The sequence below is a fragment of the Psittacula echo genome, assembly GCF_963264785.1.
Source record: "Psittacula echo genome assembly, chromosome: 2".
NCBI classification, from domain to species: Eukaryota; Metazoa; Chordata; class Aves; order Psittaciformes; family Psittacidae; genus Psittacula; species Psittacula echo.
This window is the reverse complement of record NC_137737.1, coordinates 152,937,240-152,961,627: the sequence shown is the minus strand read 5'-3', so window position 1 is coordinate 152,961,627 and position 24,388 is coordinate 152,937,240. Positions and strand designations below refer to the sequence as shown.

Here is a 24,388-nt window from a genome sequence, read left to right as displayed (position 1 = left end):
TTGGCATATACTGTAGTCTGATAAATGTCTTAGAGAGAAGTAGTAAATCAGTCTGATCAGTTGAATAAAGGTGCTGCTGTTGTTGTTTCACTGTTTATTTCCAAGGTTTGAACAGAGCTGTAGTTTCTAAATCCTTCTGGAGAAAAAGACTTAGATATTTAGATGGTTTGCATTATATCTTTAGGAGAAGGTCATACGCAGGCCTTCATGCTGAAAGCATGTGTGTGTGTGTGTGCTGGATTTATGAATTACCATTCTTTCACCCTTTATGCAGCAGAAAATTCTTCTGGACTGTGTAAAATCTAAAATGCTGCTGACACTTACAACATTTGGGCTTATCTCAATTTCTATGTGCAAAAATGAAGCTGAAAAAGGACATTGTTTCTGCAACTGTGTCAGGGTTCAGGAGTTCAGTGTATCCCAAGGGCAACAAGACAAGCTGGCAGACCTCTTAGCCTTTGAATTGAGGACAGTGAAAGTTAGAAACAAGGCGGCCCAGCTTGGAGAGCCTTATTACAATGGCAGTCTTGGATTTGGAGCATCCATGAGCTTAGTATAACACCCTGGATACTCAAGGGTGGTATGTTACACTTTGTCATTATGTCATTAGTCCCAGTAAAATCAAGGCCAACAGATTAGGACTAGAGTGTTGCAAATGTATGCTCAAAAGTTCTGTTTTCTGACTTCCTAAATAGTTTAGCCCTGAGTCATAAAGCTGCTCTTCACAAGAGAAAAACAAATACACTCTGAGAGCTTTTCAGTCACTGGTGTACAAAGAATACCTCTTTTCTGCTCATCACAAGTGAGAAGTTACCTGCTCAGACAAGTAGTCCTACAGCTTAACTGAATTTGGCAAACCAGAACCTACATAAATCCTCTTTATAACAAACTGTGGTTTAAATTGGGACATCAAAAATGTATGCTTTTTTTATTTTCCCCACAGAAAATAGTTGGAAGAAAAGAATAATTGGTGTGTATATGTTTAAGTTTAGAAAGAATTCCATAATTTTTGGGGTGACCTCTACTATGAAATGAGGTTCAAGCATGCCAGGAAGGTTCCTTGGACTTCTCATTAACAGAAGGTTTAGCTGCGGGACACATGCCAGTTTCCACTGTGAATGACTCCACTTTGCTGTCTAAAACTCCTTTTTCATTTTATTTGGATGAAATACTTTTTATTGTTTGACAACAGTTGCTAAATAGTGTAAGCTGTTAAACAACTGCTGTGCTTCAGCCCAGAGGAAATATGTTTTTTAATAACAGGCAAAGCAAGTCTTCCCCTTTCCAAGTTTAAACTGAACAGTAGTGCCAGGTGCTGTACTGCTCTGACTTGGTACCATTCCACTGAAGGAGTAAAGCAGCATCAACATGTAACAGCCCAGAATATCTAGAAAACACTTATAGATTCTTCTTTTCCTTATTTTTTTTGTCAGCCAAGCCTCACCTTTCTCTTCCAGTTATTGATTATCATGCATTTCTAAGTCTTGGTGCAACTCAGAACCTTTAAAACAAGAGTGCTGATTTGTTTGTATTTGGAGCTGGCTATCCCCATCCTGGCTCTGTTATTTCCCTTATCTCTTTATTTTGAAAAGATAAAAATGAAAGGAGGGAACTAAATGGAGCTGTGCCCAGGTTTTTGTTTCTTAGAGTGCGGATGAAACAGCCTTGTTCTTCAATTTGCTGTTCAGTGCAGTTCAGCTTCTGAGATCTAAAGGCATCTACACAGCTGCAGACACAACCTCGGAAACCTTACAGTCTGCCCTCAGAGCTAGAACGTTCATCCTGAGAACAAAACCACAACAAATGATAAGCAGCATTTGGTCACTTTGCAGACTTACTAAAGCCTACAATGAAATAATACATCCTACTCATCCAGTCTTCCAAGCAGTGGACACCAGATATAGCACTTCTTAAAGTCAGTGGAACTGTTTATGTAAGGGTGACTCTGATTTTGAAAGCCAGTATCAATATTAACTGAAGAAGGTACTACAGGATGGAGTGGAGAACTTGGCTTTTGTTGCCTAGCACGAGTAAACTAAATACAGACTGGCACAGGTTACTGAGAGACAGGATCTCCAGCATTCCAAAACATGCTTGTCTCTTGCTTTTCATAAAAACCTAAAAGCGGAGTAGTTACTTATGTATCTTTTGAAACAAGTTCACTAACAGTTTTCACTTTTCCTCCTCCTCAAATTTATTTTCCTCAGCTCTTCAGCATCAAACTACTGAACACCTCCTTATGGCCATCGTTACACGTGTTCCTGTGGAAAAAAATAACAGAATTGTTAGCGTTCTTCCTTCAAAATACAGTTAATTTTAGCTTTGTTTTTACTTTTATTCTGCTCAAAGTGTGAGTGAGGCCTTAATTTCTTAGTGGCTATTTGAAAGCAGTGATGCAAGACAATTGCTCTTATGTCAATGAAGTCCTTTGAAGGCATGGGGGTCCTACAAACCTTTTGATAACAAATTGATGGTAAAAAGTGCTTTGTAATCCATATTTTTTATAAAAATTGATGTCTACCCATACTTTCTGTATTAATTCCTTGTAATGACATACTCTTAATAGATTTGGATAGTAGCTGAGTACACATGGTGATATATTTCAGAAGCTTTATTATATCATGCGTGTGCACTGCCTTTTGGCCCTTATGCTGAGCATTAAGAAAAAGAAAAAAAGAGGAAAAAAGATATATTATTAGAAGGAAAGCACTCATCAGAAAACCAGGAATCGGAATATGGAGAAGCAATGACTAATCTGAATTACCTGGATTCAGGTACAAAAATACAAGATCTGCAGGTATTTACTTTGGAAACACTGAGCTCTAATTTTCAGCTTGGATCTTTGCTACAGCAGACTAAATTGCACATAGAACCTGTGGGTAACCAAAAACTGCTATCTTGTGACTCCAAGCTTTTAATAATCTGCTTCTTGAAATATTTCCCTCTATGCCAGTTTAGCTAGGACAGCAAGGATTTCATCTTCCTGCACAACAAAATGATGATAATGTCTGAGGATACTATTGCTCACCAAATCATTCTCTAACTAGTGTTGCTTCTAGTCTACTTGTCCCCTGCTGCACTAAAAGCCATGCTAGTACAGCCCCAGCTGGTAAATCAGACACAAAATGCTGCCTGTGAAAGGGCTAGGTGTGCCCATGGGGTACAATCAGGCTGGCAGGCATAATGGCAGAGGTTTGACAACTCTGCAGTAAAAGTGCACAAATGAAAGGTTTTGGTGGAAGAAACACCACTGTCCAACCAGCTCTGTGTTAAGCCAAGCTCAAGCACGTTATAACTGTTTTTCTAGCATCGAAAACCTGAACAATCATGCCATGAGGAAAAAGGGGACTTGAAATTAAGTTAAAATGCACATTTCTCTTTCAAAGAGTGAATATATGCTGGTTATATTTTGAAGACAGCATCAATAGCTCAACATTAAGAGCTCAAAAAGGGGAATTTTACCCAAATCATCGACGTGTAGTAATTTACTTTTTCCCAGTGCATTAAATTGACTTCATGTGAAGACAGACCATTTGATGTAACAAGAGCAGGTTTTATAGTTTCAATAAATGGTGATGATAGAATATTCTTCTTCATAAAACTGATGTATTATGTTACTAAAATAGTAGTTATGATACTTATCCTCATATTTACTTACAGTTAATGCTCTTGAATAATTTTGTTACTATGAAATAATTCTGCTTCTTTATTTACTTTATGGAGACAACTGAGAGTATGTTTCATTGTTTAATATGTATACATATTTTATTACTTATTTTATTGCTACTTGTAATAGGTCCATTACTTAATGCACTTTAAAAACTAAAGGATTATAAAGATTTTTACTGTATAAATAATCTCCTAGAAGAATAAGATGGAAAATTAAATGCCATACTGAAAGTTCTAAGACTGCAATTACTCTGCAGTCATCAAAGTGATTATGCTGAAAAGCAGAAAAACCTGAATTCACTGTAAACTAGTTCACTGAAAGCTAGTGAAGAAAAAGCTGATTCAGCTTGCCAAAAGTTTGGTCTAAAATGAATTGTTATAATCTCTCTATGGATAAATATAAACTGTAAATTAGAATAGCTCTGATCCTGAGAGAGGGAAGTTCTGGGACAATTTGGCAATTGGAGTTCAAGAGTTAAAAATAAGATGCTTGTGAACTGTTGATATCTGTCCTCCATATATTAATGTTAGCAAATGAATGAATTAACAAAATAACAAATAAATGAATAACAAATAAATTGTTAACAAAGAAATGAATTAACAAAGTTTTATTCAGTTACCAGCCTGGTTGGCTTTGGCAGTTCCCTTCCATATATTCCAATGGACATAAAAGCAAGCCTTGTATTGTCTGTCTGAAAAGAGGCATAATAATATGTTCAATCATGTTGGATGAAAAAATTGAAACTAGGGTCTGTCTGGTGAAAAACTGAAGACAGCGTTTTCTAACCTAAATGTTTAAATCCAGACTTTCAGAGGTAACTAGCATTTGCAGCTTGTGTTACCCAGAGTACCAAGCCTAGGATAATTGTGAAATGTAATTACAGCAAAGCAAACGCATTGTTGATTAATGATAACTGACATATCTACAGAGAAAACAACTAGAATTTTATGTTTCTGTCCCCAGTGATTAAACTCTTACTCCGCTTTAATATAGCATGTTATTTAGAAAAACAAAAACAACAAAGAATTTCAAGATACAGGTTTATAAACGCCTGTGCATTATCTCATACTGCTTATAACTATTATTTTTTTGTTGTTACACTTTGTCTTATACTCTCTTATTGCTTGCTGTGTTCAGCTGAATTTCAGGGTCATTCTTGAGTGTGTATCACATAGTGCTTTATAGCATGAATCTTCCTGTTATAGGGAACAGTAGCAAGCAAGATGATAACATTTATGGCATCCCTAAGCTTATAATGTTCCTAATCCGTGAGCAAGTCTGCTTTGTATTTATTATGAAAGCATTACTCATAGAAGCCAAACCATACAAAGATTAACATTTTTAATTTAAATAATAGGGAATAAGCCACACTGGTACAGAATACAGGTATGGCCATTTAGTCCAGCTCTGCAGAATCTACTCTGATATATTTTTTTGTGAATCAGCTGCAGTGTTTTGTAAGCCTCTTCAATATACACTGAACAAAACTGGTGCTTCACTTTTCATTTTATATTATTTCATTTTTATGTTTTCTCATGCTGCTTTTTTCCCCCCTTTGGTATTTACATAGCAGTAAAGCTGTTTCTGTTTGAGTTCTTCTTGTGTTTGAGAGTGTTAATAATGAAGATTATTATTAGTAGTTGCATATATTTCTATTAATTTTCGTGAGTTTATATCCTGCCCTGTAGGTTATGTGCTCTTTGGGAGAAGATTTATTGGTACTTTGGTGTGAACATGAAAGCCTTGATTTATTACAAAGTAACTATTACTACCATAGAATGTAATAATAATTATTTAATAGGAAATAGATAGAAGGACACAGGTTCACATTCTGAGTGTGTATTAGTCAGTTAATTTCCACCAGACAAGACTCTGACCTGAAGCAATTTAACAGCTAAGGTTTATCATCCAATATCAATTTGCTGGGTCTTTGGCACCTTATATGAGTATGTACTGACGGAGTGAGCACATACTCAAAGTACTTCTGATGCACAGTAATAATAATGTTATAAAGCTTATTTTTGTCATGACAAATCTATTTTATATTGCATTGTTTTACGCATTTAACAAATAAACTTGTAATGTATTAAAGTGGTGCAGTGAATTCCTTCAGGGAGGGCATGCCAGATGGTACCCCTTTTCTTCTTTGTCACTCCATTCTCCTGACTGTGATGTGGCTCTTTACCTCTGTAATGTACATTGCTTCATCCGAAGAGCTTGAGCTTGTGCTGCTTAAAGCTCTTAAGTCATAATGTGACTGAAGAGCAACCGCATGAAAATAATGAACACAATAAGGTCAATGTATGCAAATGTAAAATTTGTGTTTAAGTTGAAAATAAATGAATGCAAAATTTTCCTGAGAAGTTGTACAACACCACAAGTGCAAATTACACCAAATTTTGTGTATGTATATTGTGTTGATGTTGTGCAGCTTCAAATATTTTCTTCAATGAAACATTTTGAGACATAGAATCATAGAATCATAGAATAGTTAGGGTTGGAAAGGACCTTGAGATCATCTAGTTCCAACCCCCCTGCCATGGGCAGGGACACCTCACACTAAACCATGCCACCCAAGGCCTCATCCAACCTGGCCTTGAACACCACCAAGGTTTGAGCATTCACAACCTCCCTGGGCAACCCATTCCAGTGCCTCACCACCCTCTCAGTAAAGAATTTCTTCCTTATATCCAATCTAAACTTCCCCTGTTTAAGTTTGAACCCGTTACCCCTTGTCCTGTCACTACAGTCCCTGATGAATAGCCCCTCCCCAGCATCCTTGTAGGCCCCCTTCAGATACTGGAAGGCTGCTATGAGGTCTCCACGCAGCCTTCTCTTCTCCAGGCTGAACAGCCTCAACTTTCTCAGCCTATCTCCATATGGAAGGAGCTCTGATCATCCTCGTGGTCTCCCGAGAGCAGAGTAGAGGGGCAGGATCACCTCCTTTGACCTGCTGGTCACGCTCTTCTTGATGCAACCCAGGATACGGTTGGCTTTCTGGGCTGCGAGCGCACACTGAAGCCGGCTCATGTTCATTTTCTCATCGACCAACACCCTCAAGTCCTTCTCTGCAGGGCTGCTCTGAATCTCTTCTCTGCCCAACCTGTAGCTGTGCCTGGGACTGCTCTGACCCAGGTGTAGGACCTTGCACTTGGCATGGTTAAACTTTATAAGGTTGGCATCAGCCCACCTCACAAGCGTGTCGAGGTCCCTCTGGATGGCATCCCTTCCCTCCGGCGTACCAACCCACCCACACAGCTTGGTGTCATCGGCAAACTTGCTGAGGGCGCACTCAATCCCACTGTCCATGCCACCGACAAAGATGTTGAACAAGATCGGTCCCAACACCAATCCCTGAGGGACACCACTCGTTACCGGTCTCCAGCCGGACATGGAGCCATTGACCACAACTCTTTGCGTTCAGCCATCCAGCCAGTTCTTTATCCACCGAGTGCTCCACCCATCAAATTGATGTCTCTCCAATTTAGAGACAAGGATGTCATGTGGGACAGTGTCAAAGGCTTTGCACAAGTCCAGGTAGATGACGTCAACTGCTCTGCCCCTGTCCATCAGTTCCGTAGCCCCATCATAGAAGGCCACCAAATTGGTCAGGCAGGATTTCCCCTTAGTGAAGCCATTCTAAGGCACATAGGCTTCCATGCTGAAAGCATGTGTGTGTGTGCTGGATTTATGTATTACCATTCTTTCACTCTTTATGCAGCAGAAAATTATTCTGCCTCTGTAAAATCCAAAACGCTGCTGAAACTAAAAACATTTGGGCTTATCTCAATTTCAATGTGCAAAAATGAAGCTCAAAAGGAGGTTGTTTCTGCAACTGTGTCAGGGATCAGGAGCTCCGTGTGTTTCAAGGGCAACAAGACAATCAGGCAGACCTCTTAGCCTTTGAATTGAGGATAGCGGAAGTTAGAAACAAGACAGCACAGACTTATTACAGTGACAGTCTCAGATTTGGAGTTTCCAAGGGTCTTCGCACAACACCCTGCATGCTCACGGGTGGTATGCTACACTTTGTCATTATGTCATTAGTCCCAGTAAAATCAAGGTCATTGATTATAAACCTCACCCTGAAAAGCCTGCAGTTTTAAGGACAAGAAGCCAGTGCGATTATTCTACTTCAGCATCTAGCTTTGCCCCCTGGGCTCTAGACCACCAGGTTAGGACTAATGCCTGCTTCAAAGTTCCTTTTTCTGGCTTCCTGCATAGTTTAGCGCTGAGTCATAAACACAGCTAAGTGAGGAGGAGGCATTTCGTACATGAGTGCCCACGGGGTCAGGAGCAGTCAAAGCGCTATAGCAAAGATAGCAAAGCCGTCTTACCTCATGGGCGGGCAGAGCAGTGCCTCAGCGGGCACAGACAAAGCACAGACCCGACTGAGCCCAAGGGCGGCGGGGCCTGACCCCACGGCAGCGCCTCCCGCCCGGCCCCGTCGCCATGGCAGCGAGGCGGCGTCCTGTAATGGCGGCGGCGGGAAGCTGAGAGGGGCGGCCATGGTGCGGAGTGAGTGTCGCCGAGAGCTGCTTTCCTCCCCTCAAGGGACCTGCCCCACTCCCTGCCCGCCATGCTCCCTAACCCCACGCTTGCCTCCTTCCTTGACAACTCCTTACTCCCCCGGCAGCCCTTCTCTCCCACGGCCTTCCTTGCTCTCCTCACCTTCCTTCATTATGTTTTCCCTTCTCCCTGGTAACAACGACCCATTTCATTTCAACAAGCACAGCCCAGGCGTGCTCTTGCCTCTGAAACAGCACAGCAGTGAGGTGGCCCAAGTGGGGATCCCCCTGTGTGTGGGGAGATGCTTCACAGGGTGGCTGATGTCTGGGCACTGCTGCCCTGTCGCTGCATTGATACATTTCCAATGCCAGATTATTTTATTTAGGTAAAAGTAGCCAATGCAGACACATGAAAAACCCCTGTGGTGTTAAAATACATCACACTGTTCCTTATGAATCCATAGTCTTTTAGAGCTAAAGCAGTATGACCTTAAAGACTGAGTGCTCATGCATATCACTCAGGAGAAAAAAGCCACTGAGGAATTCCCTTCCTCTGCTATTTTCCCTGTAATCTATTTAGATTGTATACGGTCATTGGACAGCCAGGCCCTTGCTGGGTAAAATAGTGCTTTGGAAAGGAACTCCTTCTCTCTGCATGAAGCTGGCAGATGTCTGCTTGGAGCAGACAGTGCCTGAAGGTGAATGGCTTCATCTCCACAACAGCATGGCTTGAATCTGAGCCTTAAAAGTGCGTACTTCTCTGAAATGCAGGTTCCTCCACTGTTTCTTGATACACCTGCAGCTGTCTACCTGTTTATTGTTTCCATTTATTGAATGCTTTTCTTTGTATCTGCTCCTTTTTGAGTAAAACAATACTTTTTGGCAGCCCAGCTGTTAGAGCTTCAAGATCGGTTCTGTCCAGTTGATTGATGCCATCCCTCATTTCCTCCTGTGTTCATGGGAGCATGGGGGGGTAGCTGTGATCTCTCCAATCAGTGGTCCATTCTCCTGTTACTGCACACATAAGCTGGTTAATGAACTTCTCAGTGAGAAGAAATGTTATGATGTGTTTTGTCGATGCCTTCGAAAAGATTTTATTTAAAATTTATTGTTTTCTCTTGCAACTTTCTTTCCCTCGTTCCTCTTAAATGAACCAGATAGCATAGAAAATGACAAATATTCACTCCATTTCCTACAGCAGGTCCTCAGAATAGGTCTCTAAAGCTCTATTGTAGCTTCTGTTGTGAATAATTGTTTCTGCTTTGCAAGCCATCTGGTAATGAAAGTGGACGGTTTTTTGCATAATCACTGTAACAATCACTTCCATTTTCTTTTCATCAGCAAAAGGAAATCTGGCTGTAATAAAACTGTCAGGAATAGTTTGTATGACTTCTTTTTGTATAAAGGGTACAGAGCATGATGTCTCCAATGTGTATGCATGCAGATTGGAGAATATTGTTTTCTTGCTCAAAAACACTGTTTGAACTGGAAACACTGGCACTGAAAAATCAGCCACCAAACATGTTAGTAAGCAGGCTTTTTAGTCTATTTTTTACTTAATTTTTTATTTCTAGCAGATTTACCAAGTAACTCAGTACTAATATCAGTGTTTCAATATTTTCTGTGAAGTCTAAAATATTTAGTCACATTATTGCCATTCATTTTCTCTCCATTAATTGAATCAGGTTTGATCAATGGGCTGTTGAAGGAAAGGTAGTTGTTCAGATGCTGCGAACCTGCCCAACATGATTGAAAAAGAAAGACACCTTTCCCAGTATGCTTTATGTACAGACAAGATCCTCTCTTATATCAATATCAGTATGACCATTATATAATTCTCTAAACCATGTTAGAATCATAGAGGTAGAGGTAACTGTTGAACAGAAGGGAGTTTTGACTCTGATCATCTGTAAATAATGTAATATACACAAAACCAGTTTCACACCTTTCCCAAAGGCTTTAGATACATGAGGTGTACTGACATGTGTGAGTTTGGATTTAGTTTGGTACATAGTTTACCTACCTTGTAGCAGATCAGTCTGCGTGAATATGTGCAACCATTCTAGAACCACTAATACAACTGGATGAGTTCACAGAACGTCCCTGAGACAAAGAAGCAATGAAAGAATACTTTTAATTAACTCATGGTAGGAACAATTTGCTTTCACAGATCTCTGTATTTTTTCCTTCTACTTGCTTTTCTTCAGAGTCTTTTTGAAAGGCTTGTTTGCCTTTTTTTCAGTATTAACAATCATGAAAATACCTATGCCAAATTGATAAACCCCTAGTTTTTTAATCAGTACTTCTCTGTAAGTCACTGCTTGTCAAGGTGAGGAAAATGCTAGCACTTGTTTTTTTGTGTAGAGACTGGAAATGAAATAATAACATCTAGCTCAAGAGTAGCACTGTTTCTCATAGAATTTCTTTACCTTCATCATACAGAGCCTTTTCACCGTTTGAAAGATTGCCTGGCACTAAATTTTACTATGTGATAATTCTGAACCCAGGTCTCTGGTGGTTTTTTGGCCACTGAAACTCCTATGCTGGCTGCTATTCAGCTGGTAGTGCCTAAAAAATATGCAATATTAAATTTCATTCTAGCATAAACATTTATAAGCATGAATTAGTTATTGCTTTGCTTCAAACATGAAAAAAAAAAAAATCTGTCCTCTTTCAACACATATCTTGCTTATTTCTGTGCACACTGTCCTGGTGGAAGAATATGATAACAAGCTGTAGCTAGTTTTCTCCCCCCCACCCTGATCTATGATGTGAACATCTGGCATCAGGAAATAAAAGAGCATAAAACACTCCCTTGCTTTGTCTAGATGAATCAATCTGCAACCCAAGCTATGCTGAAAATAGTGGATGCTGGATTAATTTCTGCAAGGGTTGTATCACGCTCGCATTAGCAGTTTTCATATGGATCTTTCTAAATGTTACAGATGACGTGAGTGTGTTTCACGAATGATGTTTACTGTGGCAGACTGGTCTGAAGTCACTTGGTACTTGGTGTCTTTTCTAGCAGATTTTATTTTTGTTGGTGTTTCTACCAGATATCTATTTGATGTGGTGGAACAAAAAATCTTAATGATTTTAGAAGTTTTTTGTAAGTCAGATGGCAGAAAATGACTAAAGGGAAATATGACATCTAATGTTTCTTTCAGTCACTGAAGATCTTGTTAGAAGATGTGCAGAGCATAATGACTGTGAAATATTTTCACTGGAAGAAATCTCTTTACATCAGCAGGAAATAGAAAAACTAGAGTATCTTGACAAGTGGTGTCGAGATTTAAAAATTCTCTATCTTCAGAATAATCTAATTCCAAAAATTGGTGAGTGTTTTCTGGGTATGTTTCTTTCTAAATGGTTTTTACACTCATAGTTTTGAAATACCAAAAAAGTATCTGTTGTGCTATACTTCAAGGGAGTGTAGTGTGAGTAACCACAGAAAAGTTCTTTGGGGGTCTCCTACAAGATTTTCTTTCCTTTCATCTGGTCCAGAATGTCCACTTGAAGCACACAGCAGTTTCAAACATGCTTCAAGATATCATAGTCAAATGGTTTATGCTGAGTCTATTGGGATGTGTCTTTTCTCTTCTTAAAGTAAACCTTTACGCAGCCCTTAAGATCAGACTTGCCTGCTAATTAAACAGCAAGTTGTAAGGCATCTGCTGTACAGATGAGTCCTGGTTCTTTTCTATAAATGGAAGAAAACCCTCAGGATACCACTGTTTCTCTCGCATCTTCATGTGTACAGGCATTGCTGTTACAGAAATGTTGGAAGAAAAATGAACAGCCAACCTAAGCAGCACAAGTCTTGCTGAGAAATTAATTTCAACAGCTGTTTGTGAATTCTGAAGAAGATACTTCTCCAAGGTTTTAGCAAACTAAGTGGTAGGATTCATGTCACCGAACTTTTAGACATCTCTGTCTTAGATGGTTGCTGTAGCCGCCCTTTGTAATCCATGATGAAGAAAAGGAGTATTTTGGAGCATAATTTGGTTCACTGGTTCTAGACAGACAATTGAAGATATGACAAATAGCACCTTGAAGAGCCTATTTCTCCTTATTGATTATAGAAGAGCCTAGGCAATTAAATCAGCTGCTGAGATGATCTGTGTTGGTCAGATGAAACTCCCTCTGCTTGAATTACTTTCTTTGTCTGAGCAGGGTCAGTTTGTACAGCAGTTAATCCATGTGGCTTGTGAATTAGAGTTTGAGGTAAACATTATGGCTTCATTGAAAAGGTTTTCCAGCCAGATCTTTGAAATCATCTGGTGACTCAGGAGAAATTGGTAAACTGTAGCACAAGTTACACTGTGTATCTTGTCCCAGATTTATGTCTCTGACCTGTATGTCATGTATTGCAAGTAGTATTGGCATTTTTCAGACATTTTGGGGACAGATGAAAATCCTATTCCCTTTCTATATTCAAAAGAGGAAATGTTAGCCATTCTGATACAATCCTCCACAATGACAACCTGATAATTTCAGTAGTTCATGGTGAAAATAATCCAGGTTAGATTCCAGACTAGGAGTGTGTGGGGCTTTGTTTTGTTCATACTGATGCCATAGAAATCCTTATCTGAAAATTTTTCAGAGGGAGTAAATGTCTTGTATTAACCTTGTATATAAAAAACCTCTAAAAATTAAATATGTACTACCAAAGCCAATCTTTTCTATATAAGTGAGTGTAAACTCTAATTTTATAAAGCTTGACTAAGTATGTTCTGATCCTTTCTGAGTTTCATGACAGATAGAATGTTTCACCTTGCTTTTTGGCTGGTCCTCTTGCATTATAAATGTGCTTTATAATTTGTGCTAAAAAATTGGTTCATAACCTTATTTATTTTTACTTTTTAATTTTAGATTGTGTTTCAGAAAACTTTTTTGGTTTTCTCTTTTTATTAATACTAAAATATGAACACTCAGTAATCTGATACCTATTCTGATTTGTCCTTCCTATTTTTCTGCTGTATTGTTTCATTGAAGTAAAGTGAGCAAGTAAAATAATACCTTTTCCAGTGAATAAAACTGAAATAACAGATCTGTTTTGTTACAGAAAATGTGGGCAAGCTGAAGAAGCTGGAATATTTAAATGTAGCTTTGAACAACATAGAAAGAATTGAAAATCTGGAAGGTCAGGTTTTAAACAAACCATTTTGCCTTTTCATGTTGAAACACTTGAGTTGTGATTTAGTGTAAAAGAGTGTTTAAGAGGGTGTACAAGAGGGTATATCCACCAGTAAAGGTACTTTGTTGATGCTCAGGAAGAGCCATTTTGTGTGCAGCTTTCCACAGCGGCTTCTTTGTAGCTAGTGCTTCTCACTGCTGAAGCTTTGACATTGAACTTTCTTAAACATATTTTAACTCACTTTTTGCATACACTGTCACCAGTGTTGCCAGCTATGATAGCTTTATTCTTTAATGCTTTACAAAATAGGAATCCAAATTTGTTTTGAAATTGGTATTTCTCTACCGTAGAGATAAGAATCTGTTATTCAGGTTAACTGGAGCAATGCTGTTTATTAATTTATTTATTTAATGCTATGCAGGCTGTATAAAGTCTCTCTTGTGTCATGTTTCAGCAGTCCAGTTCATTTCAGGAGTCAAGTGTTACACACAAGAAGGTTCTACTCTGTGTACAGTTTGCATTGATAGTCTGTAGTATTTTTAAAGAGCTGTTCAAATGATTCTTTTCTCTGTCATTACATGAAGTTCTGTCTGGTTTATCTGTTACTATTATTATGTGTTCAAAAGTCTAGCATTTTCCAAGATCAAAATCTAAGACTTAGAGCTGCCCATAAACACATTCCATATTACTTGAATAATTTCTGGCTTGCTTGCTTCCTCTTTCTTAATTCTGATTTGGTCAGTTGCTAAATCTTTACAATGTCCACCTTGACAAGGGAACAATAAAAAAAGCTCTGGGGTTTTAGGTTATTTTTTGTTTAGTTTGTTCTGGGGTTTTCAGTTTGGTAATTTTTAAGTCTACAAGCCGAGTCAAAAGGATGGCTTAAATCAAGTAAAAGGTAAGCAAATAGGCTAAACAGAAGTCTGTAAAACTTGAAGAAACAGGTAGTACATTACGTATTTGGCAATATGTTGAGAAACTTGCATCTGTTCTCATAGCAGTAAGTTTTAAGTTCCTCTATCCAGCTGCAGCATTTATTACTGTGATTTGTCATTTCCTGAGGAGTCAGTACCTTTAAGAGTGAGCCTTGCAAACATTTGGGTTATTTAAATCCGCTAATAAATCGTTTGGAGTTGTTTATTTTCTTTCAGCTCCACTGTGCATAAAATACTTGACAAATAGACCTGCAAAGGAACAGAAGGGATCACAATAATGAGCATTGACGTTGAGCACCCTGTTAGCTAAACTTTTTTTACTCTTAGAGTCAAGGTTATGCTTCAGGGACAGATTATGATAAAAGGAGAGGCTGATAATTTTTGGATCTGGATTTCCCAGAGGATTTTGTTGGCTAATTAAGAGTTTCTGTTTATATTTAATTGTTTTGGTTAACAATGTAAGAAGGACATGGAGCTGTTGGAGCAAGTCCAGAGGAGGGCCACAAGGATGATCAGGGGCTGGAGCACCTCCTGTATGAAGACAGGCTGAGAAAGATGTGTCTGTTCAGCCTGGAGAAGAGAAGCTGCGTGGAAGCTTCAGAACAGCTTGCAGTATCTGAAGGGGGCCTATAAGGATGTTGAGGAGGGACTCTTCATGAGGGACTGTAGTGACAGGACAAGGGGTAATGGGTTTGAAGTTAAACAGGAGAAGTTCAGGTTAGATATAAAGAAGAAGTTCTTTACTTTGAGGGTGGTGGGGCTGCCCAAAGAAGTGTTAAATGCTCCACCCCTGGCAGTGTTCAAGGCCAGGTTGAACAGAGCCTTGGGTGACATGGTCTAGTGTGAGGTGTCCCTGCCCATGGCAGGGGGTTGCAGCTGAATGATCTTAAGGTCCTTTCCAACCTTAACCATCCTATGATTCTATGATTAGCAGTATTTGCAATTTAAGCAGTGATTCACAATGATAGCTGAAACAATAGCTCATCTAGTATACCATCATTGACCACAACATTTTGATAGTGATATAACCAATAATAAGCTTTGATATTTTGTATCTTCTTGAGAATTTTCTGTTTTCTACAAATACTGTGACCTTATAAACTTAAGCTGTGAGTCACTCTTTCACTAGTGGCTTGGAAAAGACATATTCTGATTGGATGAAATTAGTAGTAAGATAACAAATGCAGAAAGTTTTATATCTACGTGTGTGCACCTGTGTGTGTTTGATGTGTGTATATGTCATGTATGTTTATTTTATGTTCAAGTTGAATTAAGCTTTTTTTTTTCAAACAGGCTGTGAAGAACTGAAGAAACTTGACCTGACAGCAAATTTCATTGGTGAACTCTCCAGTATTGAAGCCCTAAAACATAATATACATCTGAATGAACTGTTTCTAGTGGGTAACCCTTGTACTGAATTTGAAGGTTATAGACAATTTGTAGTGGCAACTCTGCATCAATTAAAAGTAAGATTTTAAAAATTAAATGTCTATTCAAATAAATAATGAGCATTGTTGACTTAACATACTAAAAATGAATGCCTGTGACAGGAAAGCTGGTAGCATTTTTCTTACTGTCCACACGAAATTCTGTTATGAAGAATATGTGACTATAGTAAATAATGTGATAATAATTTGGTATATTGAGGTTTTTTGCAATGCCTGCACTGATGTAATGATTTCCTGTCATTGAAACAGGCAGTTCCACAATGTCCCTTGGAAAAGCACAAGACGCTTGCTTAACTCAGTAAGTTAAGCAAGAGTAAATTCAACTCACTTAGTTGGCAATAAACTAACACATCAAAAGAAATAATGTTGCAATAACTTCATGACCTGAACCAAGGTTGACTGAATATCAGAAGTGCCTAAAAGGACCTCCTCTACTATATAGTCTGATAAGACCAATAGACATTCCTGGAAAATGCAAAAAGCATGTCTCAGACACACAAACCCATTTTCAGATATGAATAGCAAGTTATTGTTAATTATTTTTAATACAATATAACTTACATAGTGCTATGGAAAGGCATATTTTTAATTTATACAGAAAGTAATTATCAAAATTAACCTACAGTGTAATGGATTTATTGATTCGAATATGTTTAAAATTTCTCATATATCTATATGGTTTTCCCCCTTGGGAAGTGTTTGGATAGTAAACAAATAGAACGTTCGGAGAGGATTCAAGCACTTCAAAACTATCCAGAAGTGAAACAGAAAATCAGAGAACAGGAACAAGCTTATCTTCTCAAAAGGGCTAGAGAAAAGGAAGAGGCTCAAAGAAGGATGCAAGAAAGAAAGGACAAGAAACAAAACCAAATGGAATCTAAGCTTGGAATTGACAGGTAAATGCCACTCTTCTCTTTCTTCATTAAGAATTTGCTTTTTCCTCATTAAATAGTTTATATAATTCCACTTCAGTATTTTTGTTTGTCTTTATTGTTGATTCTAGCAGCATTAATTTTCCTCATGCATGTTACCTCTAATGAAAAATATAATTAATTAAAAACATGATTAATTACTGACCTGCAGACAGTACAATAGAATTTTGGTTCCAAAACTCCAAACTGGGTGCCAAAATAGTGTAATTGATAGCTTCTTTCAGGAGTACAGATGGAAACTGTCGTTTAAGGAAAAGTAGGGGTTCCAGAGAAAGCAGCTGTTCACCTGTAATTTACTTTGCTTTACAGTTATTAGGTATGAAGACTGAAATGGAATATTGCAGATCTTTTGAGATGTAAAAGGGTATAGAATGTTCATTTCTCTTTTCTTCCACCTTATATATCTGAGATTACCTAGATAAAAGAAGGATCTTTGTCTGGGCTCAGCTCCCACTGCAGTTGCCATCCATCTTATTTTTTATCCAATAAGGACTAAATTCCACAGAGCTGGCTATGGAACTTTGTCCTCATATATCACAGCTGTATCATAAATCTAGTTTTCTCTCTATATTGGCAGAGAATTTCTGAATATTACAGAGGCTTAGGGCTAGGGAGAAAAATGATTCTGGTTCTAAGGTTGCATTTGAGGAGATGCCCAAGTAAAATATTGCTAACCTATAAATTTCTAATCTGCTGCTGCCTGATATTGGGAATGTTTAAACATCACACAGACGTAAGGTTTATTTCACTTGTAAGTTGTAAGGGTATCTGAAATTTCTGGTCCTATAATTAAACACTTTGATCTATCAGGGTTTTCAGAGAGTTAGGCATAACCATAGTATCACTGCTCAGTTAAGTCAATGAAAAACATGTTGAAATGCATTTTGTTCATTGATGAAAGAAGCATAGATATATCTATCCAGATATATGAGATATTGTTCTTTGTAGGAATGATACAGCTATTAGTATTGGGTTAAAAAAATATATTATTGCAAGAATTCATTAGCAAGTACTGTTACTCTTCCTTTGTTTCATTGGTGTCCTTGCCCATGATCTTAAGGTCCTTTCTAACCCTAACCATTCTATGATTCTGTGATTCTGTGATAATATTCAATGTGATCTTGTGTAGGCCAGACTCCCTACAGGAGAAAGAAAAGCATCAGGCTGAAGGAGGTGAAGAACAAGAATCATGGAGAACAGTTGAAGATGATGAAGACAAAAGATTTTGGGAGGAGCCTACACCATACACACCAGAATCTAGATTAGAAACTCACAGATACATTGAAGAGAAACGGAGAGCTAAAGAGAATGTAAGGTATGGTTTTATTTTAATATATTCTATGAATTGGAAAAAGGGAAATTTTCAAAGGTACAGAAAAGAGGAAGGTGACTGCCTGACATTAAATGTTATTGAGAACTGACAGCTGAGAACTGAGAACTGTTACTGAGCACTGCCTGTGCAAATATGCTCATAAAATATAAGCAAAATATTCAGACTCTTCATTTTGTTTTGCTTAATTTTCTGAAATTAATGGTATTTTTTCACCCTCAAATATTGTTTTTAAATAGAATTTCTCTTTTCAAATCCATTTTATGGACTTTAGAATTTTCACTTTTGTGTCAGCTAGTTAATGTGTTTAGCGTATTTTGATGTTTCATATTGTTGCTGAAAGGATTTATCCAGGGTGCAGATTGCATTATACAGATGCCCTACAGGCCACGCTACAAGTGGCAGTTCAGACACCTTTTCTATGTGACTTAGAAATTTTTCATGTGCTTTATCAAAGTTGTTCATCCCAAGCAATAAGATTCTTCATGCTATCTATGCTATTTGGAATCTGAAGATGTGTGGCCCCTGAAAAGCCATTCAAACTTCCTGAAGTTGTCACTGGTTTTGCTGAACATGGAAAATTAATGCAGATACCAGCAAAAATCAGTTATTTTATTGCTGCTGGCTTATCAGTTCCACAAACATTGTAGGCAATGTCTTTTTTTTTCCTTCTTTAATTTTTTGCTTATATAACAACATTTGTGCCAGCGATTTTTCTAGCTGTTCTTTTTAAAGGCATGCTTTTTAAAAGATTTATGAAGCCTAAGTATTGAAAAAGTCAGTCCCAGGGAACTCTCCCAGAAGTCTGGAAATCTGCATAACTTGTTGCTATTATTACTTCAAGGTCTAGCACTTTCCCAGAAGAACTACTGTGAAACCCAGATTCTAGCTTGTTAGAATTTTGCTGTGTTTGGGGATGCCGTACTCTAGTCAAAACCAAATGTGTTCCAAATGCTTTCCTTTAAATATATTCAAGGAGATTTTAAATAGTGTTACAATAAAGATAGAATAATTAATTTCTGAATTTGATTCTGAATTTCCAAGTCATTTAAAGGAGTTAAAATTCCTTTCATGGTTCATTTTATATTGGTTTTGAGGTAGCATGAGAAAGGTGAGAACAGAAAAGTTCCCCTGACAATTTCAAGTCTTGCTGGTGGACAACAGCTGAAATGTAACTTTAATGTCAGTTGGTCAGTATAAAAGGATGAGGGGTTTGGTATGAAATGGTCATGGCCTTAATCATACCAGTGCTAAATTTAAGCCTATCTATGACATGTTAGCACACATCAAATATGCCAGCTGTGTTAAAGTTGCACAGCTGATAATAAATTGAGCAGCTTTGGCTGTTGCCAAATGAGTGAGTACCTGCAGTTTCATTCAAAGAAACTTCAGACAAGTGTAAAATCAGTTGCAGCTGAAAGGTGCCCAGGATCTCCTTTAGCTGCTCATTGCCAGAACAGGGCCTTTCATCTCCTCACAAAGTTAAAGAACTTACCTTGAATTCTAATGCTTGTGACATAACTGAATTTACCTTGAAATAGTTCACATAAGCAGACAGATTTCATCTAGAAACAGATTATTAATGGCTAAAAGGTGGCAGGATGTAATTTCCTGAAGTATTTCTGAAAACTGCATCTTTAGAGCAAAGTTCATTTTGCATTTCAATGTCAAAAGTAGGTATTCAGGTATAGAAAATTCTAGCCCACAAATCCTATTAAACCTCTGATTTATACTATGGAATAGTATTTGAACACAGAGGTAGTTGTGAATCTTTCTTAAATAGAAGTTGTTTTTATGTAGTCATTCCATTTGAATGTTTTTATTTCTTCTTCAAATCCATCATGTTTATAGACCAAATATTTTATATGCCTTTTTTCCCCCAAAGTTGGTCTAAATCTTACATACTTTATTTCCCTCATTAGTGATTTACCTTTAGTGTTCTCTTAATTTTGAACTTGCAGTAAGAAAATTGCTTGGGAACACAAAAAGCAATGTATTGCTGTTGTCTTTTTGAGAAATACTTTTTTCTATGCCAGCTGAAGTGGCATACACACTATATTGACCAGCTGAAGAGTGGATTAATGCAAAGCAAGAATTATAGTGCTATATTTTAAAGAGAACATAGCCATTTTTTACCTAGGTGCCAGCAGATTTTTCTTTTTCTAAGATTCTTTACCCTTCCTCTCCTTGCTCATGATTTGAACATTTATACAGGAAAACACCAGTGCCACATACTTAATGAACTTGACAGATAAATTTAAGGTAGCTTATTTTTGCACCAAATGAAAGTCAGTTATAGGTTAATTGCTGCTAGTTGGACATGGATAGTGAAGACTGAAGTCTCCATCAGTAATATGTTTTGTATTATTTGAAGAAAGAACACAACAAAAAAAAATGCAGTAATATTTTTAAACAAATAATCTGTACGTAATGTCTTTAGAATTGCTTGCACACGCATTGAATCAGCTAACAGTAATGATATTTCATAATTAGTATGACCATTTATAACTAGAAAAACATCTCATTTCATATGTTTAAGCAAACCACTGATTTCTTAAGATATACAGATAAATTTGATATATTACTGTTCAATAATGGACGCTGTAACATGCAGAAGAAGTTATTATCAATGCAAGTCGTGACATTACAAAACATTTGCTCATCTTTAAATGATGCTTTTGATGTGCAATCAGACATTTTATATAACCTGTTTTGTTTCTGAAATAAATTGTAGCTTTAATATCAAATACCAGATAATTCTTACCTCTTACCATCCTCTTCTTTTTTTTTTTTTTTGCTACTGAAATAAAATACCAGAATGTCAAATCTTAAACCATTTTTCCTTGTTTTGTTCAGGGAATCAAAAAAGAAAGAGAAGCCTCTTTGGACATTGGTCACTGCAGAAGGAAAAGTTCTGAATGTGAATGTGCCTAAGTATGTAAGGTTAAGAGGTTAACCAGGCTATCCTCTTTACAGCTGATATGGGCAACTATTTCAAGATATGTGGCAATATAAAATTAAGGGTGCTGACAAATTCTTGTTCCAGAATTAGGTTCCTGGTGTAGAATCTGACTTCTGAATTTATATTCACATGCTGGTAAAAGAATTAGTTTTCAGTGAGTGAGGTGCTGAAGGTTGTTTAATTTAACATCTTGGCCTTTGATGATGGAAGAACTTGTTTTTCCGTAAAAGATACAAGATGGTTTACTCTTTTCCCTTCTATGGTAAGGCCCTCTTGGAGCATCTTGCTAACAGCAGAAAAAGTTTAACCAGTTTGACTGTTGAAGAAAGATAAATGTGTATGAGTAGCCACTTTAAATGTGGGAAAATACATCCAAGTAATATTTCTGGACAGAATTATTCAGTCCTCTGATTACAGATGAAACCCTCTCAGAATTGGGAAGGATATGTAATCAGCTTCTATGGCATGAGGTCCTTTGACACTGAATGAGGTCTCTAGCAACAGAGGCAGAGAAGTCTTTTTGTATTTTATCACTGACAAAGGCACCTGAGTATTACGAAATGAGTTTCCAGGGATATCATCTGTGTGTCACCATTGGTTTCTCTTGAATCAACCTTTCCTTTTCTAAGGGAGAACAGAAGACAGAGTGCAAACATTGCTTCCTTATAAACGGCTCCCCCAAGAGCCTTCTATAGAAGAGTGATCAAAAAGCGGCATACGAAGGGCCACGTACCTGTCTGCTGTCCTCTGAACAAGATTTTCCATCTTAAGACCGATCTAGCTGCAAAATCAAGGCTCAGAACATGCTTCATCATTTGTGTGAAAAATGCTTTCTAAATCCTAGAAATTTATAAATCCATGCACATTCAAGGAATTTGAAAACCAGGATGAGTGCATAATTTTCAGTGGGTTAGGGAAAACTAAAGGTAGTGGCAGACCTCCTGTTTATTCCATCTGCACCAGGACATACTTACCATTGTATTGATGTACTTCTTTTTTAACAAATGTGTTGATTGAAAAAAACTTTAAATTATTTTCTAGTTCAAAGAAGTCTAAAATAGTTTAAGTAAAATAGTTCATAGAATTTGATTATACCTCTAAAAAGCAGAAGCATTTAGAATAAAGATCTAGCTATCTTTTTACAAGAAATACAGTCCCTAGACTTCACTGTTAGTAGCAGTCCTGTTTGTGTCACCCAAGTTTTCTAGATTAGAATTTAGTCTGTGGCTGTGGCCATGGAAAGCCAGACCAATGATCAGTTTCTGTCATGGCTTCAACAAGAATATCACTGCTCCTCGTGCAATCTGGCAGTGTATCAGAGAGACATAAATAAAGAGATACAAGTAGACAGATAGCATTCTCCAAAGCTTTTGCTTCAGTGCAGAAGTCTAATGCCCATAGCAATGTCCAAGCTTCTTGAGTGTTCTTTGGGAAGGTTAGCAAGAGAACTCTGCTTAGAGCAGACTATTTCACTTCCTCAGTTCTGATTAAATTTCCCCCTAGAAAATTTTACAGTTCTTTTCTCTTTTACACCCTTCATATTTTAGTGATTTCTCAAAATTTGCAGTAAGATGCAATAAAAGAAAAAAGCATGAGCAAGATTCTCTGCAGTATTCCATTAAAAAATACCCATAACTCAAAAGCTTCATAAGCTTTCTTGCAAATTCTGACTGTATCAGAATACAATATCAAGGATATTGTACGAATCATGTATTACTTTGGAAATGCACAGGCAGATATGTATACTTTAGGCAAATTAACTGCTATCAACAAAGATGCAGGGTTTTTTTAACATATTATATGTTTAGAATTACCAAGTTCCAGGCTTTTCATGCTTTTCATGAACTGTTTTTGCTATGAAGATGTTGGTAAAGAGGCAGATTTCACCAGCAGATGTCTCTCTTTCTGCATTGACAGACTGAGCTTAATTTTAACTGACCTTCAGCAGTATTTTTGTCTTCTTTTCCTTGTGGGTTGGGTGAGGAGAACAAAAAATGAATGTAAGAATGACTTTGGTTCAAATGCCAGTATATTTTTGTGTTTATGAGGCAAATTGCAACTGTTTCTAAAATGATCATGTGATGTATTGTCTCAATGGTATTTGTATTCATCTAGAAGTGCTAGCAGTGAAAGGATGCTGTGATGTTTGCTTATTCACTCCAATTGTATTTATCCTGAAGGTTTTCTTGTTATTATTATTAGGCTTCATTTCTCTTTGAAAGATGATGAAGGAAACAACCAGATCATCTTGGACCTTGCTGTTTACAGGTCAGATTTATTTTCTCTTAATTTTTGCCATTCTGAAGTCTCAATACACAGTGTTCAATTATATTCCTCTCTGTAACTGGGAATTTTCAAGAGGAAAACAAATAATATTGAGGGTACCGAAATCAATCCTGAAGTCTGTGCAGGAGAAATGAATCTGAATAAACCATAGACCCTTCAGACTGCTGTCACTGTGAATAGGGACTCTTAACAGTCGTTTTTTTGCAGCTGATGTTCCCTGCAGTCCACAGACAGGTTTCCTCCACACCTTTCCTTTTATACTTATGTAAAATCTTTTTCATTCTTTATTTGCAGATTAGGGTTGTAGGGATTTTTTCCCCAAGTGCTCCAGTACAGTTAATGTCCTTCTATCTAAATTCTTTGCCTCCCTATGACAGAATGGGGTATCCTTGTCCTACTTCCCTTCCTTACTGGAGAGAGTCCATAGTCCATGCTGTTTCCTGAAGTGTGCCAGGCTATTGGCTGGAAGAAATATGCTTGAACCAGGAAACCTGAACACTATTTGCTAGTATATGCTACTAAGCCTTGCCCAGACTTCAGGAAGCGTCTGGAAACCTAAAAGCTTATTTACCCATAATAGGAGTTTGTTAAAGCTTGAACTAGTATTACAGCACAGAAACACAATTCATGCAGGTGTTCTTCCCTTAAAGCTTATTGGTTTCCCTCAAAAGAGTCCTGCTTTCTATTTCTGAATTCTAAGAATTAGCTTTTTTGAAGCCTCAGAAAATCTGTTCAGGTGCAATAAAATATTGGACATGTTATAATATTTTGTGCTCACTAATAAGACATGCAGACTAAAAGGTTTGAAAAATTCACCTGAGAGGTAACTTTATAAATGGAGGGAAATAAAGAATACGTACTTGTACATTCACATGACTGTATGTGTTGCATGATGAAGAGCAGATGTTAAAGTGGAGCTTTAACAGGTCCAAATTGTGTTTGTCAGACCTGCAATTTTCTGATTTCTAGAAATGTAAAGTATTTCTGTTCATTGTTGTCCAACAAATTCTGTGCAAATAAAAGGTCTCTTACTATACATTTGCTAGTTAAGCCTTCCGAAACAAAAGTAGCAAAATAATTTTTCAATTTTAAATAATAAATAGATTAATTTTCATAGTAATGTAAAGCACGAAACTAATAGAGAAAAGACCATTTGCCACAAAGATTTTGAATTCTTGCA

General features: G+C 37.4%; 1 protein-coding gene across 1 annotated transcript in view; it reads left to right on the top strand.

Annotated features, from left to right (window-relative positions):
* Window positions 1-7,944: 7,944 nt before the first annotated feature.
* Window positions 7,945-24,388, top strand: part of DNAAF11 (dynein axonemal assembly factor 11) — a gene marked incomplete at both ends in the record, with an annotated part of 31,427 nt that continues 14,983 nt past the window's right edge. Inside the window, 8 exons of the mRNA XM_080609735.1 lie at window positions 7,945-8,188; window positions 11,346-11,513; window positions 13,244-13,321; window positions 15,544-15,716; window positions 16,395-16,594; window positions 17,760-17,945; window positions 20,817-20,894; window positions 23,125-23,190. Coding sequence (XP_080465861.1) covers window positions 7,945-8,188; window positions 11,346-11,513; window positions 13,244-13,321; window positions 15,544-15,716; window positions 16,395-16,594; window positions 17,760-17,945; window positions 20,817-20,894; window positions 23,125-23,190 — 1,193 coding nt within the window. The remainder of the gene's footprint in view (window positions 8,189-11,345; window positions 11,514-13,243; window positions 13,322-15,543; window positions 15,717-16,394; window positions 16,595-17,759; window positions 17,946-20,816; window positions 20,895-23,124; window positions 23,191-24,388) is intronic.